Genomic DNA, 16,873 nt, shown 5'->3' with positions numbered 1-16,873 from the left:
CAACACAATCTCCCCCATGAAAGTGATCAGCAAACACAGCACTCTGGGTTTAAATACAACACTCTGTAACTGGATATTGGACTTCCTCTCAAACAGATTCCAGACAGTTCGGACATGGAGAGAACTCTAATGTGAAGTTTGCGGACGACAGCGCCATAATCGTCTGGATTACAAATAACGATGAAACTTTATATCGGGAGGAAATCAACAATCTGGCTGAATGGTGCACAGAGAACAACCTAATGCTTAACGTCAGCAAAACCAGCCAGGCATCAGTGATCTCGGTGAGGTGTCTGCACAGAGCCCAAAGGATACTAAAAAACAGTACCCACGCAAGCCAGAGCCATTTCACCCTGCTGCAGCTTCTGTCCCCAGGTTGTGAAATTCATCCTCTACACCATGCAAAATAGTTTTATTTTATTATTACTATTTATTTATCCCCCCATCTTCTGTATATCATTTTTTTAGTGTGTGGCATAAGGACAACTTCAACTTAATCTCGTTTTACATCCCTGTGTTGTAAATGATACAATGATACATTTACAACACATTTGTCCATTGAGATTTTATATATTAAGAGCCTCAAACATTCTAATTATCTTTATCTTTATTATCTACATCTTCATTGTGATCGCGTCCTGTATGAAACATTTTTTGGATGTCATCTTATTAATTTTGTCCATGTTTTCAATGTGAATATAATAGTACAATGTCTTCCGTAAAGCACTTTTTTGAATTACCTTGTTGTTGAAAGGTGCTGAACAAATAAACTTGCCAAAACAAGATTTATATGAATTTGGAATACTACCATCCTTTAAATGATTATTTCTAAGATAAAATATAATGGGTTTAATATAATCTTAAAAAAGGAAACCTTTAAATTTCCTTTCTAGCAAAGGCAATTCTATATGGAGCAGTCATGACAAATATGCTTTTAAAATTCCCACAATGACTTGAATCATTTCACAATTTCGTCAGATTCACCGTAGATTCAAACATGCTGGAAGTGGCACAATATTTCTGCCAAAAATCTACAATCTCAAACGTGAGCCACAGGGATTAATAAATCAGAGTGGAAGTTTACCCAGTAGAGAACGTCGGTCCAGCCCTCCATGGTGATACACTGGAATACAGTGAGCATGGCAAATAAAAAATTGTCGAAGTTGGTGATGCCATTGTTGGGGCCTTGCCAGCCCTCTCTGCAAACTGTACCATTGAGCAGGCAATGACGGCCATGCCCCGATACTGCACACGGCGTGGCCTCTTCTTCCGCGAGGGCACCTGGGGGCACAGATGACAGGTGAATCTACTAATCTTCAGTAAATAAACCACTGACACTATCTTCACAGCTTAAAAAACTTCACAAGTTAAATATAATTTTAAATTTAATTTTATGTAAGATGACTTGATCATATTATAGAGCGTTGTGTAGTCAACATGGAAACACTACTATGACATAAAAACAACAGCACACTACTTTATATGCACATACAAGCCTTTCAAATTTCTAAGCATTTGTTTTAGAATCTTTCTTATAGTATCTCTGTACATACAAGAAAATGACATGGTGTAGCCATTAATGGACATCTGACCCCCCACACTGTCTTCAGAGACTCTGGCTCTGAACCTTTGGCTGTCTGAGGCTCAGCGTACTTCTGCTGCACTGATGCCTCTGCTTTGTGACGCCTTTCTCTGTTTTCAAAGCTCATCTCAAAACCCTTTTGCTACTTACAGTACATGTTACAGCACCGCCATTTTAACTCGTACTGTTTGATCATCTCCTTTTACTGATTATTGACTGACTATTACACTCTTTTATTTTAAAAGACTGTGTATTTCATGTCAGAATTTTGCTTTTCTTTTCTCTTAATCCTTTCATCCTGTGTCCTGTATCTGTGTCCTGTGTCCTTGATTTCTGTGGAAAGTTTTTCTGAAATTATGATCATTATCATTATTATTATATAACTACTCTATAGGAAGATCATCATACACATGTCAACTGTAGACTTGCTCGGTCATCATGCAAGCATTATGTAACCTTTGCAGAAAATGATGATATACAGATACACCTGACAGATTGTAGCAGACAAGGGGAGAAGAAAGGAAAAGTACAGAGTAGCGCTTTTAAACCTGACTGGAAGGAAGGTGGGAGGTGGGGAGATAAATTAGACACATCTGTGACCTACGGGAAGGGGAAGCTAACTGAAGCAGCATGGAGGAGAACAGAGGCGTGAGAGTGACAAAAAGAGGCGATAACTAGCATGTAATTCACTTTCAAGGTATCTCTAAAATGATGGAGGAATATATATAAAAGTAACTGGAGCAGCAGTTGTTGCCAGAACTGGCTGGATTTCCTGAACTTTCCTGAGCAACCAGGTACTCCTGGAAAGTGTGCTCTTCCTCTTTAACCTGCTTCGATGCATCTTCTTGTCCTGTAAGTCCTGCAAAGTTAAGTCTTCTTTCCTGTAACTCTCCAGGCTCCTCTGATTGTCCTGCCTCAGCTTAAGGTATATATTCCCGCACCTCCTACCTTTCTTCTACCGCACCTACCATTAACTGAACTGCCTCATCTTGAGTTGAATGGAAATAACACAACAATGTTTCCCCTCAAACTTACACACAAACTTTCACACACTTTATTTAATGTATGCAATTAAGGGTAATTGATGTGTTTGGTTTCTGTTTATTTAATTTGGATTTTTATGTTTGAGTGATAACCATATGCATTGATATTTTTTATTTGCTTAATTTGATGATTTTTATTTGGTTTCAATACAACCAGCTTTATTTGAAGAAACTGAATTAATGCTTTGCGCTTTCTTTTTACTGGTTGTATGTATGTTTGTAGAGATGATAGCAAGCTATGCAGGCTATCTGGTATCCAAATTTGTTTACACTGATCATTTTCAAGTGACAAATTAGAATTAAGACTTAGCTGCTATCTGGTGCCCAACCTTCTTTTTGGATAATTAATAACCCTCTGCTACAAAATGAGCCTACAACATGTTCAACTTTCCAAAACACACACACACACACAAATTCACACATTTACCCTTGTTTTGCTGCCCACCCACCCCACCAAACCAGCACACACAAAAAACCCACAAGCTAAGTGTCTTTCTCATGGCCAACAGAACAGACATGAGTGAGGAGGGGGGAGGATTAAAGTGAGCTTCCATCTCACTCTGTCAAGTCTACAATGCTTCTCCTGGCGTCCACAAGCAAACAGATCAAAGCGAGAAAGAGAGGCAAACGGGAATATTAGGCGAAAGGTGTGTGAGAGAGAAACGAGTGACGCAGCAGTCCCTGTGACTTAAGCTTCTGTGCTCCTGACTGTCAGCCATTTTAGAAATATGACTGTGGTTTTATGCATGTGTGTATGTATATATATACATACAGTACTCGAGGTTTATGACTGACAACCATCCATCAGCGTCTCCTGACTTCTTTCATTTTGCCACGTTGGAAGCAATGCTAGAGTAAAGGTCAAGCCTGTTTACATAACAGCCACACATTAGTCATTTAATCACTGGATTTAATCTGCCATCTGTTGTTCTGTCCTGTTTTCAGTTGTTTGCCACCATTCACATACAAGCTATGTGTCCATTCATTCTCATGGATTAAATCCTATCTCTCTTACAATGAGATGTATAGGCCTAGTCATACTATAGATTTAATGTGGGACTACTGTGGGAATTCAAGAAGGGTTTAAAAAGTACAAATTACCTTTAGAATAAACTGCATGAAATCTTAGGCAAGTATCATGGCAAACAGTGGGGGGGGGGAATGAAACCATACCTGTTTGTATCACATAGCACGTGGCATGCATTTTGCCAATAAAGAGCTCCAGGCCGATGATGGCGTAGATGATAATGACGAAAAGGACCAGCAAAGCGATGTGAAGCAGAGGAACCATGGCTTTAATAATGGAGTTTAAAACCACCTGTAAACCTGCAAACACACACAGAAGTCCAGGTCAGTGGAGACACACACACACAAAGATATACATGTTATACACCCTGGATGTCCCAAATATAAGTTGCCACCCATATGAGGAAAAGCAACAGGATATTTGTGCCTTCTGAATTAATGAACACACCTTAAATGAAACTCAGTGTAAGTTCAACCAGGAAGACATCTTTATGTTTCACTCATTCACAACCGTCTCTCTTTCATACTCTCACTCCCTTAAGTTTAAATCTGTTCCCTCCTCTGCTGCCAGCTGTCCTTCAGTACAAATAGCTGCGGCCCTCCTTTACCACATTCGCTTCCTGCTCACCCCAGTTCAAGCTCAGCAGAAGTCCTCCTCATCATTCAGATCCTCAACATTCTCTTCGTCCCTTCATCACCACCACCACCACAAGTGTCTAGACATCAGGAGGGATTTCTATGCCTCTGCAGCTTCACCACCCCCATTAAATATCACTTCATCACAACAGGTTCTAATCGCCAAATTACTTTTCACATTCTCATATCATATCACACATTACATCAAAAAACTTTCAAACTAAAATACCACAATGGTTTACTAAATTACCTTGGGTTTTTTCGTTATTCAGTCAACAGCCTTGCAAGAATGTCTCCACTTTAACTTCAGAAAATTTGAGTCATTTCGATATAAAAATGAGGGCTGCAGCGAACAGTTATTTTCATTACAGATTAATCTTCCAATTATTTTTTCAATTAAATATTTTAGTCAATAAAATGTCAAATGCTTATTACAATTTCCTAAAGCCCATGGCGATGTCACTAAATAGCTTATTTTGTCTGACATTTTTTGCTTTAAAAATTACGCATTATTAGTCAATTATCAAAATAGTTGCAGATTTCTATTTTCTGACTAATCAATTAATCGTTTCAGCTCTAATAAAAGTAGCAGAACAGCCAGAGTTGAGTAGATGGTTATTTAGCTGCCGGCTGGCACTTGCTATACTATCAGTTGTCATAATTATCTATAGCTCTCAAAGCCTCATGATACCACCGAACAGGCATGGAAGCCAACGAATCTGCTTCTGTGGCATCAGCACACGAGCTGAAATACCACAGCTTAATTAAACTGCATACCATCCAACAAAGACAAATGTTAAACTCGTATAGAAGTCAAAATGTCGTTTCAGCTCAGTTCAACTCCATCTTTCTCACCGGTGAACGACACGTTGCTATGGCAACTCCTAGAATGCAGACACTAGGCAACTTCATAGAAGGTCAAATGTGTGCTGAAAACCGAAGCAGAGAAAGAAGCAGTATTTCCTGGGTGAATAGAACAGTACGGACTAAGCTGGTGCTTCCTTTGAAGGATAAGTAATATTTACAAATATAGATTTATTTAATATTTAGAATTTTAATCACTGCTTCTCACCTCTATTTTGGTAACAAATTTACTGTGGATGTTACAACATGTGTGACAAACAGACAGAACATTGAACTACAATCACGTTTCTTCAAATCAGACATTTCACCTGGAGTAGCAGAAAAATCACAGGTGTAACACAAATAACATTAATGATTAATGATAACAGTAATGTTGTAAGAGTTCCCAGCATGGGTAACAACAGGACTCACAACTGGTAACATTACCCCTTGATGAAATGCAGCCATTATTCATGTTTTTAGACAACACCTGTTGTTTTCCTATTCTCTCTTCTTTCTTCACACAGTCTATGGTTATGACACGTTAAAATATCTACCATGAACAGGACTTTTAGCAAAGGAAGACACTTTTAACTGTCAAGAATATCTCAAGTGTTGAGACTGTCCATTCGACTGCGGAAACCTATGCAACATGAGAACAAAGCGCAAAGCCTTTGTGAACAGCGTCTTTATTTTTAAACAGTCAACAAAGTACCAAAAGAAAACATATGATTCTCTTGCATGGCATCACTAACTCTTGTGTCTGTGACCAGTTGATGGAGCTCTAAAACATAACAACAATATAAATCATGAAGGGACGAATGCATACTGGAAGGGGAGGGATATTGAGATACTGTAGAAAGCTCAATACAAATATAATACAATGAGACATGTTTTGTGTCTTGCTGTGTGCTTTGTGGAAAGGATGAGATATGTTTTTCTTAACTGGAAAAATAACTTTCTTTTAATAATCACTTTTAATTTTGGAAACCCCACAGGTTGCATTCAGCAACCAGAGTGTGAGCCAAAATAATTCCAGTACATATGTTTTGCCTTTCTTGTCTGTCTGGAATTTGTGGAATAAAGCATTACAGACGAGGCAATGGTGACCATGCTGTGCGAGATTCCAGGTGTTGTATGTAAAAGGAATTCCAAGGTAGGTTAAAGGGCAATTGAATATTTGATAATAATAATAATTGAAGATGTTTAGCCTCTCATCCAAGAGGCTTCTTCAGTTCTGACTGACTAGCCATTTAACCTCTGTGGTGTAGTTATCAAGATGATGGATACCGCTTGGTTCGTTAGTGCTCCTGGCTGTTGACGTTGGACAGCATTGTAAATGCAGTGTAAGTGGTGTTTCAGCCCTCCTCCTGCACCCTCAGCTCTTTTAGCTCACGCCAACGAGTAAAAGCCAGTCCCATATTTACTCTCGTCAGGTCTCTTGCTTATCACACTCTCTTTTTCTCTTCCGTCTTCTTCTGTCTCTTCTCATCCTGTGCCATGAAATCCATACTGAGAAATACCGAGCTAGTTTCTTCCAAAGAACTTAAATTGTACATTATATACTTTTTGCTACTTTTTAAAGCTTGCTTGCTGAAGAGTGTTGTCGAAGTGTTGTGGTGCTGTAAAGCATTACGCTGCTCTTGCTATAGAAATCCAGCCCAGGATTAAGTATTACATAGTGCCACAGAAAGCTTCCACAGCCTGGAGCGGCAATGATAGTGACATCATTCACCAGAATTACAAGTCAGTGTACGATCAAAATGATTTTGAAGCTGTTGTTTTAAGACAATAATACTACATAACGTTGCTTTAAAGGGGTATTATGTAGTTTCCAGCGGCCCCTAGTGGTGCGGTTTTAAAATTGCTACCAGGCGTGTGCTCACTTGAACTCATGAGCGAGCATAATCCGAAACACAACCGCTTTGATACAGAAATCCTGCAATAAACGCAGGAACACCAGCATGCAGGCTGTGGCTTTTCACACAGACATGTTCGGGCTCTGTTACTTCAACGTTCCCATCTCAGAGGCAGATCAACACCGGCTCCATAACGTTACTTCATTCAGTGAAGCCAGCCGCATATCGGCACAATCCTCCCGGAAAAAAGGCAGAGTGAGAACGGCTATAGACAGGCAGACAGCTTCACGCAACATGCTGGAAACTCAGATAAACCCCTACTGCAACGTTACAGTAATAGTTTTATCAGCTGCAGGTTGAACTAATCCATGCTCGGTACAGTACATTTACTGCATTTAGCCGACGTGCTACAGTGTTAGCTCACCTGCTGCTTTCAGTAACTATCTTTACTATCTGTGGATCTTTCACCGGAGGCTCAGCAATGTGAGCACAGCGAAATGTATTGAATGAAAACGAAATGGGTAGTGAGCTGGACTGAATATTATAACGAGATTGTGTCACACTTTATAATAATAAGACCGCAGTAAGTAACTTTACTGTAGTGTCAGTGGATGGCTCTTCCTCTGAGTTGTATAGTATGTGGGTCACATTAGTTACAGCGACTAAGAGGTGGAGAAGCTGTGTACCTGAGTATCGGTAAAACCATAATAAACCTAAACTGACCGTTACGAAGCGGCAGGTCCGAGCTAATGTAGCGTTAGCTGGCTGCTCTTGGCTGCATCAATATAGGCTAACGTTAGTAAACAAATTGCTCCACATTTGCTCCACATTTGCTTTTTACTGTTGCACCCTTTCTTGCAGGCTAACAGAATAGTAACATGGGTCGCGTTATTTGGTAAAATAATGTGGAAAGTGATATAACTTTGCACCGGATAACATCAGCAACTGCTCGGCGTTAGCCGGCGAGCTAACGTGACTTTCTCTGTATTTCTCCAGCTTTACTAATGCTCACTTTGTTCTTACTCGACATCATCTGAACCTGTTTGGTCTGATGAGCTTTAGCACATAAACCTTTATTGTTGTTTTGTACCCTTACGTGGAGCCTGTGTTTTGCTGTGAGCCGGTTGTTTTATGGTGTTAGTAAACTGCTTATCGTTAGCTGCCGTGTTGTCGCTGGATTACGAGAGAGACTCGGGAGCGCTCACAGGGTTGAATCCAACCCAGAGTCCTCACATTAAAAGCAGAATAGTGGCTGATGCAAGCAACGGAGAAAACAGATATGTGCGTCATTTCTAAGTGAGTTTTGAGCCCATTGACAATAAGGCAATGATAATTTGATTAATTTAATTGAAAAACTTACATACAGTCCCTTTAAAAGACGGTGCTGGACGCACAGAACTACTTGACAAACTCCAACATTCTCTGTCAATAGCACACACTGAGGAATTTAAATCAACTGCATTTACTACCCACATAAAAAGGTGCCGAATTTTGTCTTTAACATACTTTAGAATAGCTTTTAGCTCATCACTAGCTCAGTAAGGTTAGTTGTGCGTTGGCTTAATTACTAACTTGAATTATTTGCTAAAAAGATCAGTTTTGTACAGTAGGCTAAACGAGTGTGGTGCAAATAAAGTTCAAAATCACTAGTAGAAGACAAAGTGGGAGAGCAGTAAGTTACAGTTACCTCCTTGGTTAACATTATGCTTACAACAGTTAAGCTAGCTGGTTAGCAGCAGTCATGGATGACTCGCATTGATGAAAGTTTTGCTCACCATTTGGGCAGACAGCACAGTACAGGCTAAACTAAAGTAGGCTAAACAACCATGATCACAGGTGCACAACCTCAGAAGGGCTACTTCAACACACCACTGATGTAGTTCTGACTGGGAGGAATTAAGTGTATGTGTCTTAGAGAGACGGATGTATTCATACCTTTTCAACATCTGGCTATGCGTCAAAGAATTTGAGCAATCAGATTTCAATCCGTCTTGAATGCTTCTTGGATGCATTTACACTTTGCTTCTTTGAGTAAGGTTACTCCCATCATCCATCCTGAGCGGACAATTGGACTAAGTGTACAGTGAATTGGGTAATCCCAGAACCATTTGAAATCCACAGATGATTGTGTTCATTGTTTTACTTAAACTGAACTTTTGTTATGAAACGTAAGCGATTATGTTAACATTCATACCTCTCCACCAATCACTTCCTGTAACCTGATTGCCCTGGAATATGCCCTGACCGTGTGAAACAAAACTCCAACTCCCCTTATTCTTCATCCGCTTCACACTCTTACTGGGTGAACCTTTCTTAACTAATGGCTCTCTGAACTCTGTGTAGTGTGCTCAGAGTAGACACATCAAACTCTTTTTCTTCTGGCAGCGACTCGAAAGCCTGCCCGAGATTCCTGTAAACAAGCATTGTTAGTGCCAGTAGCTATGACACAGCCTGCCAGCTAACTTTAGAAGCAACAGGAGAAACAAAGCAAGTTATGGTCGAGCTGCTAACTCTGTAAGGAGAAAAAAGGAGCGACACCCCGCACCATCAAAATAATGCACAGCAAAGACTGCACCATTCAACATAGGAACCATAACTCTTCAAAGCCTGTCTCATCCACAGCTAAAGCAGCACCAAAGCAACCCCTCTCCCTTCATGGACTAGTAATAACTTTTGTCAATGTACATGCATTGATTTCGTTTTTCACAGAGGTTTATTGTTGTGATGTCTTTTCATAGTTAGGTTATTAACTACTATGTCTTGCATGCAAACTAACTTTCTTCTTTTCTAACCTGGCACCATTATAGGTAGGTAAGCAGGTACATCTGTTTGTCACAATATAAAAATGGTAAACAGAAATAAACTTTAATCAACTATATTATCTTAGACAAATCACACAAGCATATACTTCAAATTGGCCTTAAAAATAACCATACACATGGAAAGGAAACTCTTAACTTCTCACTTCACATTCTTTCTTTTGTGTCTGACCTAACACGTGTCTTCATGCTTGTGCACACAGAGGCATGCGAACATATGGAGGCAGAACAAAGAAACATACATATTCTTTCTGCCACAACCCAAAATGCGCACACTCTCACACATGCCTCATCTCACATACACACGTGCACACACACTCCCTTTGTTTTTTTAGTTAAGTACATTTAGTTAGATTACCTATTGTATGTTTTGCTTTTATTTTCTTGTAAATAAATGCAATTGAATATACATGATGGTATATTTATTTAAACCTGATTAAAGGTCTAAATAGACAGTAATTGAAAACATTTGTATGGCTGTGCATGGTTTTAAAGTTAAAAAAATTTGGACAAATGACTCAACTTAGACTTGCTTATAACTGCTTAACACCTAAAAACAGCTCTATTTTAACTCACTGGGAACTCCTGAGACAAGGCGAAGGGGTCGTAGCACGCGAAAGGCTCGAAGGGCCTTGACGTCAAACCCCCCAGGTTTGCCTCCAGACTGGCCGCCAGAGTCAGCGTCTTTGGTTATCATCTCCAGGACCACACTGAACAACCTGGAAAGGAGAGAGGGTTGGTGCAAAAGAGAGAGAAGAAGTAAAAGGAGAGGGAGGCAGAGGTTTGAGACAAGGAGAAACAGCAGTACAGAGATGTCATGAAAAAGAGAGAAAAAAGATTTTAAAGAAAGTGAGACAGAAAGCAAAGAAGAAAGCCATCTGTCCTCTTTGTACTTGTCTCTGTGCACACGCACCTGTGTGTGCAAGTGTGCGCTTATATACAACCTTTATGTGTGTGTCCTTTATGTCTATGCATATTTACCTTTAGTTTTTCACACCCCATCACAGTTTACACTGAGGTTCTACTGGGGCCAGGTGGTCTACTGATAAACCATCACTCTCACTCACTCTGTGTGTGTGTGTGTGTGTGTGTGTGTGTGTGTGTGTGTGTGTGTGTGTGTGTGTGTGTGTGTGTGTGGGTGGGTGTGTGTGTGTTTGTACTTGCATTTGTGTATCTAAGTGTGCATGTGCAGAAACATCACTGTCATCTTGCCACTGGACATGATGAGAATGATAAGCTGGTGATCTATAGCAATATGTCAAGTTAAGACCCTTGTGCAATGCAAATATGTCTGTGTGTGAAAGTACATGAGGGACAGACTGAGAGATAGTGTGTATGGTTTAAACTTAAGTGTATGTATTTATGCCTTTGACTGTATGTGTTTGCACATCTATATTATGTACTCTTTGAACTCACCCCACAATGACGATGACGAAGTCCAGCATGTTCCAGCCATTTCTGACATAAGAGTTTTGGTGCATGACCAGACCATAGGCAATAATTTTTAGAAATGTCTCTATAGTGAAAATGATCAGGAAGGCATATTCTACTGTTTCCTGTATAGATAGAAAATAAGAAAGGAAGGAAGAACAGAGGGAAGGGAGAAATAAAAGAAAAGGAAAAAAGAAGAAAAGTTTATTCATCCAAGTCTAATTAAACTTTACCGAAGAAATTTACTGTGGGTTGAATTATGTGCATGGTGGTTGCCAGAATAAAAGGCAGTGAGGCAAACAGGTAAGAAAACATTTTCTCTGGCTACCACAACAGTTGGCATGGCAACTGGTTTCTGTGTTGTTAAAGCAAGTAAAGTATCTTTGACTTCACTTTGATTAGAACCACAGCCTCATCATGACTCCTGCTGACTTACCATGAAATCAGGTCTCCAACAAAGTGTCAAAAATCATCTAAGAATGCATTCCTGGTAAAATGGCACAATCACAGTGACCTTTACCACAATACCCACAGTTTCAATCTTTCAATCCTGGTGCAAAAAACCCTGCATGCTGAGGTTTGATTTGCACATCATATCTAGAAGACATGTTGACTGAAACACTGGGGAAAAAATAGTGGCCAGTAAAAAGTGACTGCAGCAGGAAAACAGTAGTCTACCATGTCTTTTAGTGAATCCCTCCTGGGTGCTGGGTGACAAATGAGAGCAAAAGCATATAATTGTTTTTCTTACAAAAACAACAAAGATGGCTGCTGGTGGGGGGGTAAAAAAAATCACACATTCAAATTGAATTTTCTACATTGACTGACCGACCAAATTGTCAGCTCAGTGATACTAATGTTATAATAAGGAATTATGTTCTAACATGTACTGTTCAGAGAGTTGACTGGTATTTGAGGTATATATTTGTAGTGTGCACAACCGGTGTTAAATACGTTCGTATGTATCTTTGTATGTGTGTAATAAAGCTCAGTGATGTAGCCAGAATAGCAGCAGCAATGCATGGCTAAATTAATTTACTAATGACATAGGCAGGAGAGGGAGCAAAAGGGAAGAGAGATAAATGATGAATTTATCAGATCGGAAATCTACATGCAGGGAAGGAAGTGAATCTCATGAGTGGGTTGAGTAAATGTCTGGCTTACTTGGACGTGAGTAAGAGCCCTAATAAGACATTTGGTTGGTCCAGATTTCTGAGACTTGAGATTGAACAACAATATCTATATGCAGCCATTTTATTTTTTAATGAAAAAATCACAAATCACTTATGAATAAGCTATTTTGGGCTACAAATCTTTTATTGGCGTTCATTCCACCATGTGTTTTTCCCTGCAGACTAATTTTTTAAAAAGTGGTTTTCTGGAGACATGGAGAAATTTTCTGGTTCAGTCCTGAGGGTAAAAAATATCTACATATATGCAACTGAACATAATTATGTTGTTATATACATGACATATTGTGCATGTCTTCCAGTTTAAGTTATGATCTGTGTAAAGTCTGAGAGTATCAATTCTCACTGATGCTGACAAAACACATTCATTTTAAAATGTGTTTTTGATATAAAACCATAGATGATTCTCAAGTTTCATGGACATTTACAGAAAAAAATCTATTCAAACTTCATACAAGAACTTCAAACAATCGCAGCTTTCATATTGTAGCAGCATTATGAGACATGTAACACTGGCCTTTTATGGAGGGACGTGGGCGGAGAAGACCTGTATGAAATTATAGCCCTTGTGCCTTGGACCACATTTTGATGCATTCCGGTGACTCTCATAAACACAGCACAGGAAGTGATGCATTTCACATTGTGATGGTCACAGTGGAGTGAACAGACAAAGGAACTCATGAGAACAAAATCCAAGGTAAAAGATGTCACAGCATTTACTGGCACCATTTGACTGACAGATGAGCAAAGCAATGACAACTTAAGTAACAAAGATGTTATAAATAAAAATACATTTCGGGGGGGGGAAAGTCGTCCCAAAGATGAAAACTCTTCAATCATACTGTATGTCCTGCTGTATCATCAGCATGTTTCCATGGCAACGATGTGACTGGGAATGGAAAAATGTCCCTGAATTTTTGCACACATCTATTTATTGTGCTTACATATTATTTCACTTTCTCACCTCCCACCTTTCTTTCTCTCTCAGACACACCTTTCACTCTCCTATGTACCTCCCTTACGCTTCTTTTCTTTCTGTCTCTCCCACACACAAACTCTCAAATTCAAATTCAAATTAGCTTTATTGGCATGAATGTATAGCAATAATATTGCCAAAGCTACTTATCTCTCTCTCCCTCTCTCTCACTCTCTCTCTCTCTCACAAACACACAAATTGCACACATGCACAAAGGCTCATACACACACATTCATGCACCCTGAAAGACACTGAGGACAACAATAATACACACACCAACAAGCGAGCAAAGAGACCTGCAGTATTACACACGCTTCTGAAAGACAGCAGGCCGACCAAACAGACAATTTCACACAGGGATTGTAGACAGTCCTGGCAATGGCGACTAAGCCACAGCCACACTAAGGAACTCTACTTGGCTGCTCCTCTACTTAAGGAGAAGCCATTATATAAACAGCTACCACCAGTTTGTTTTTTCAAGTTTTAGCTCCAGAACTGCATGGATATTATCATTGCATGCACTCTAATTTAATGTCTTCTTTTTTTCAAGTAGCCACTTGCATTGATTAAGTTTGAGAAAGTATAAAAATGTGTGCTCTCTTTAAACTTTGTTGTGTAATTCATCGTAATGCATACATGCATACATTTTTAACCATTCAAGCGGCATGGCTCTAGAGATGGCAATGTCAATCCACAACTTTGGTCCACTGTAACTAACTATTATAGGATGGCTCCTAACTGGCTTTGGTGATCCGCTGACTTTACATCTAGCAGCCCAATGAGGTTATAATTTGTGGGTTTTAAGGAAATGTCGCAACAACTATTGGATAAATTGGCATGAAATATGGCACACACATTCATGTCTATCTCAGAATGATCAATAATTACAGTAGCAGGAAAAATCATGTGAATCCTTTGGAATTACCTGCATAAATTGGTCATAAAATGTGATCAGATCTTCATACTTTTTCCAGTGTGTTAATAAAATCATATAGTTGTTTGTGTGGTATTAGTTTACACAGTTTGTCTATTGTTGTGACTTAGATGAAGATCCGATCACATCTTATGACCTATTTATGCTGAAATCCAGGTAATTCCAAACATTAACAAAATTTAAATTTTTCCAGTTCAAACTGATTAAAATGCAATAACACCAATTATAACTTAATTACATGCATTACACGATTCAAGCCCGCATCTGTCATTTGATTCTCCTACCGTACACACCATGCTTTGCAAGATATTCAGCAGTACTGATTTGTAATTAATGGGCCAGAAGACAAAACATCCAAAATCACTACTGTGGTCCTTTTATACTGCAGAATAGCCCAGATGCTTCAGATGAGCAACTCAGTCATGTAAATATTGACTTTTCTACAATGGTCATGTCTTTGTCTGGCTTCTAGCTGTTCACTGGTGTAAGTTGAGTGGTGTGCCATTACAGTAGCTGGGTGATGACCTGTTAAGGTCAACAAGTGCCATGACTCAGAGCTGTTTCACACTGATAAGAGCCTCAAACACACACCTGCCTCCATCCAATTTAACATTCTTGCTCCATCCTCCTGTTTACATAGGTCTGCAATGTCCACTCCTCTGCTTAGTGAACAGCTGACAAAGTGTTTGTGCGTATGTGTGTGTATCTGTCTGTTAAATTCAACTGCATTCAGGTTGTGACCCAGGAGTAAGGCTGATAATCAGTAGGGCTGTGTCTGAAGAATGGAGATTACTGCAGGACAATGGAGACAACAAATGATCTTACAAATTGAATAAATACACACGCACACAAAATATATATATATATATATATATATATATGTATATAAAACAATGCACATGGAAGAATAAGCAACATTGACACCTAAGAAAAATGTCCGATGTTTAAAAATAAAGAGAAAAAATTTATACATTTCTAAAATTCATTCATTTACATACTTTCATCATTACCTTGACACAAAGTGTTGGCCTGTCTATAAAATGTACTTGTCCGACTAGTATAGTTTTATCAAGTGATGCTTATTCTCTGTGTTTCAATAAATACTTTGTGATGAAGCTCTATATAAATTCAAGAGTTCCATTATACACACATTTACAAACAGTAATTTCTTTCCTAAATGCCCGAGTCCACTGTATTCCAGGATTTTGTCTGCCTACACAAATGCAGGATAACTCTTATTATTCAGAGGGAAGTTGCATGTGTGCAATGCTGTTAATGAAAGCACAACACTTCCTGCAGCTTCTTCCCATTAAAAGCGCTCCAGTGGAAGAACTGGATTGTGGATTTACTTCAGTTTTAACTAATACATTAAAACTCTAGTCTTAGCGGGTAAATAAAAACCAATACATAAACTAATTTTACTGATTTAGAAAGAACAGCTCAACTATTTTAAACTCTTTTCGAGTGCACTTTTCAAAATAACAAATATTGTTTCACCCTGGGACTCTAGACAGTTTCAGTCCTGCCATTTCTCTGATTCAGCAAACTAAATGAGGACCCATGAGAAACGCTTATTTTTTAAGCCCATAGTTTAGGAAACTAAAGAATAATATGAAGAGACGTGCTCTGCATGTAATCTCCTCTCCTTCCAGCAGGAACCAGGAGTGGATTTAATATTTATAGGCAGAAAAGTAATACAGTAGTCTTTGCACTCTGCCCTATTACATACCTCATGATAGCTAAAATGCATGATGTTACATAAAAAATATTAAATCACAGGGTTTCTGGATAGTAAGTGAGCGTAAGAGTGTGTGAGAGTAACACATGGCTCAGGCCTTACCCTGATTCTACAGAATGCGATGGAATTAGAGTGGGGTTGAGAGAGAGACGACAAGTGGCACCTGAACCGACAACCTTTTGTTCTGAACTGGGCAGTATTCTGGCAAATGCAATGCCCATGCTGTGCTGAAGAGCAAGAGAGCTGTTGAGTTTGTTTTTGTTTTGTTTAATTTAAACTGCTTCACAAAAGGATCCATGAAACAGTTAAAGTTATTAGGTCCAGCTGTTCTTGTTTCCCGTGTCCAAGCCCAGTGAGAAACACTTCACTAGTGCAATGTGGTAATCTCCTTCTGTGATTGTAGTACAGCTGTAATAGGAATGACGTTGCCATGCCAATCAGGCTTGTTTCATGTGTGGGCAGAATAGTTGAGATACTTAAGACAACGGCGTCTAGTGCAGCATACCTGCTCAGATAAATCGGAGTTTTCAAACATTTAACCTAAATATTTTGAAAAAAATACATTATACATCTTTTGTAGCCAGCAAATACCTTCAAATCTCAGCAACACACGTAAAAGGTGAGTGAGCATTTATGTATGTTTAAGAACTTCACATTTTGTCAGAAGTTCACCTTGATAGAGACATCTTTCATGTTTTTTTACAGATTCTGCCACTCCATCCTGCCCTACAGTTTCCTTTCCCCACCCTGTCCCCTCACCTGAGCTTCCTCATCCATCTCCACACCTGGAGTCCAT

The 16,873-nt window shown here is 39.2% G+C and overlaps 1 protein-coding gene across 1 annotated transcript in view; it reads right to left on the bottom strand.

The window, feature by feature from the left end:
* Positions 1–16,873, bottom strand: part of cacna1db (calcium channel, voltage-dependent, L type, alpha 1D subunit, b) — a 103,068-nt gene that overhangs the window by 45,006 nt on the left and 41,189 nt on the right. The window contains exons 4-7 of the mRNA XM_038722976.1: positions 11,225–11,364; positions 10,385–10,527; positions 3,799–3,951; positions 1,085–1,281 (exon numbers count right to left, since the gene is read on the bottom strand). Of these exons, the coding sequence (XP_038578904.1) occupies positions 1,085–1,281; positions 3,799–3,951; positions 10,385–10,527; positions 11,225–11,364 (633 nt within the window). The remainder of the gene's footprint in view (positions 1–1,084; positions 1,282–3,798; positions 3,952–10,384; positions 10,528–11,224; positions 11,365–16,873) is intronic.

The sequence above is a fragment of the Micropterus salmoides genome, unplaced genomic scaffold (assembly GCF_014851395.1).
Source record: "Micropterus salmoides isolate LMB-PRFRI ecotype aquatic unplaced genomic scaffold, ASM1485139v1 Ms_hic_scaffold_16, whole genome shotgun sequence".
Classification (NCBI taxonomy): domain Eukaryota; kingdom Metazoa; phylum Chordata; class Actinopteri; order Centrarchiformes; family Centrarchidae; genus Micropterus; species Micropterus salmoides.
The sequence above is the reverse complement of the archived record's forward strand: the minus strand, read 5'-3'. Positions and strand labels throughout refer to the sequence as shown.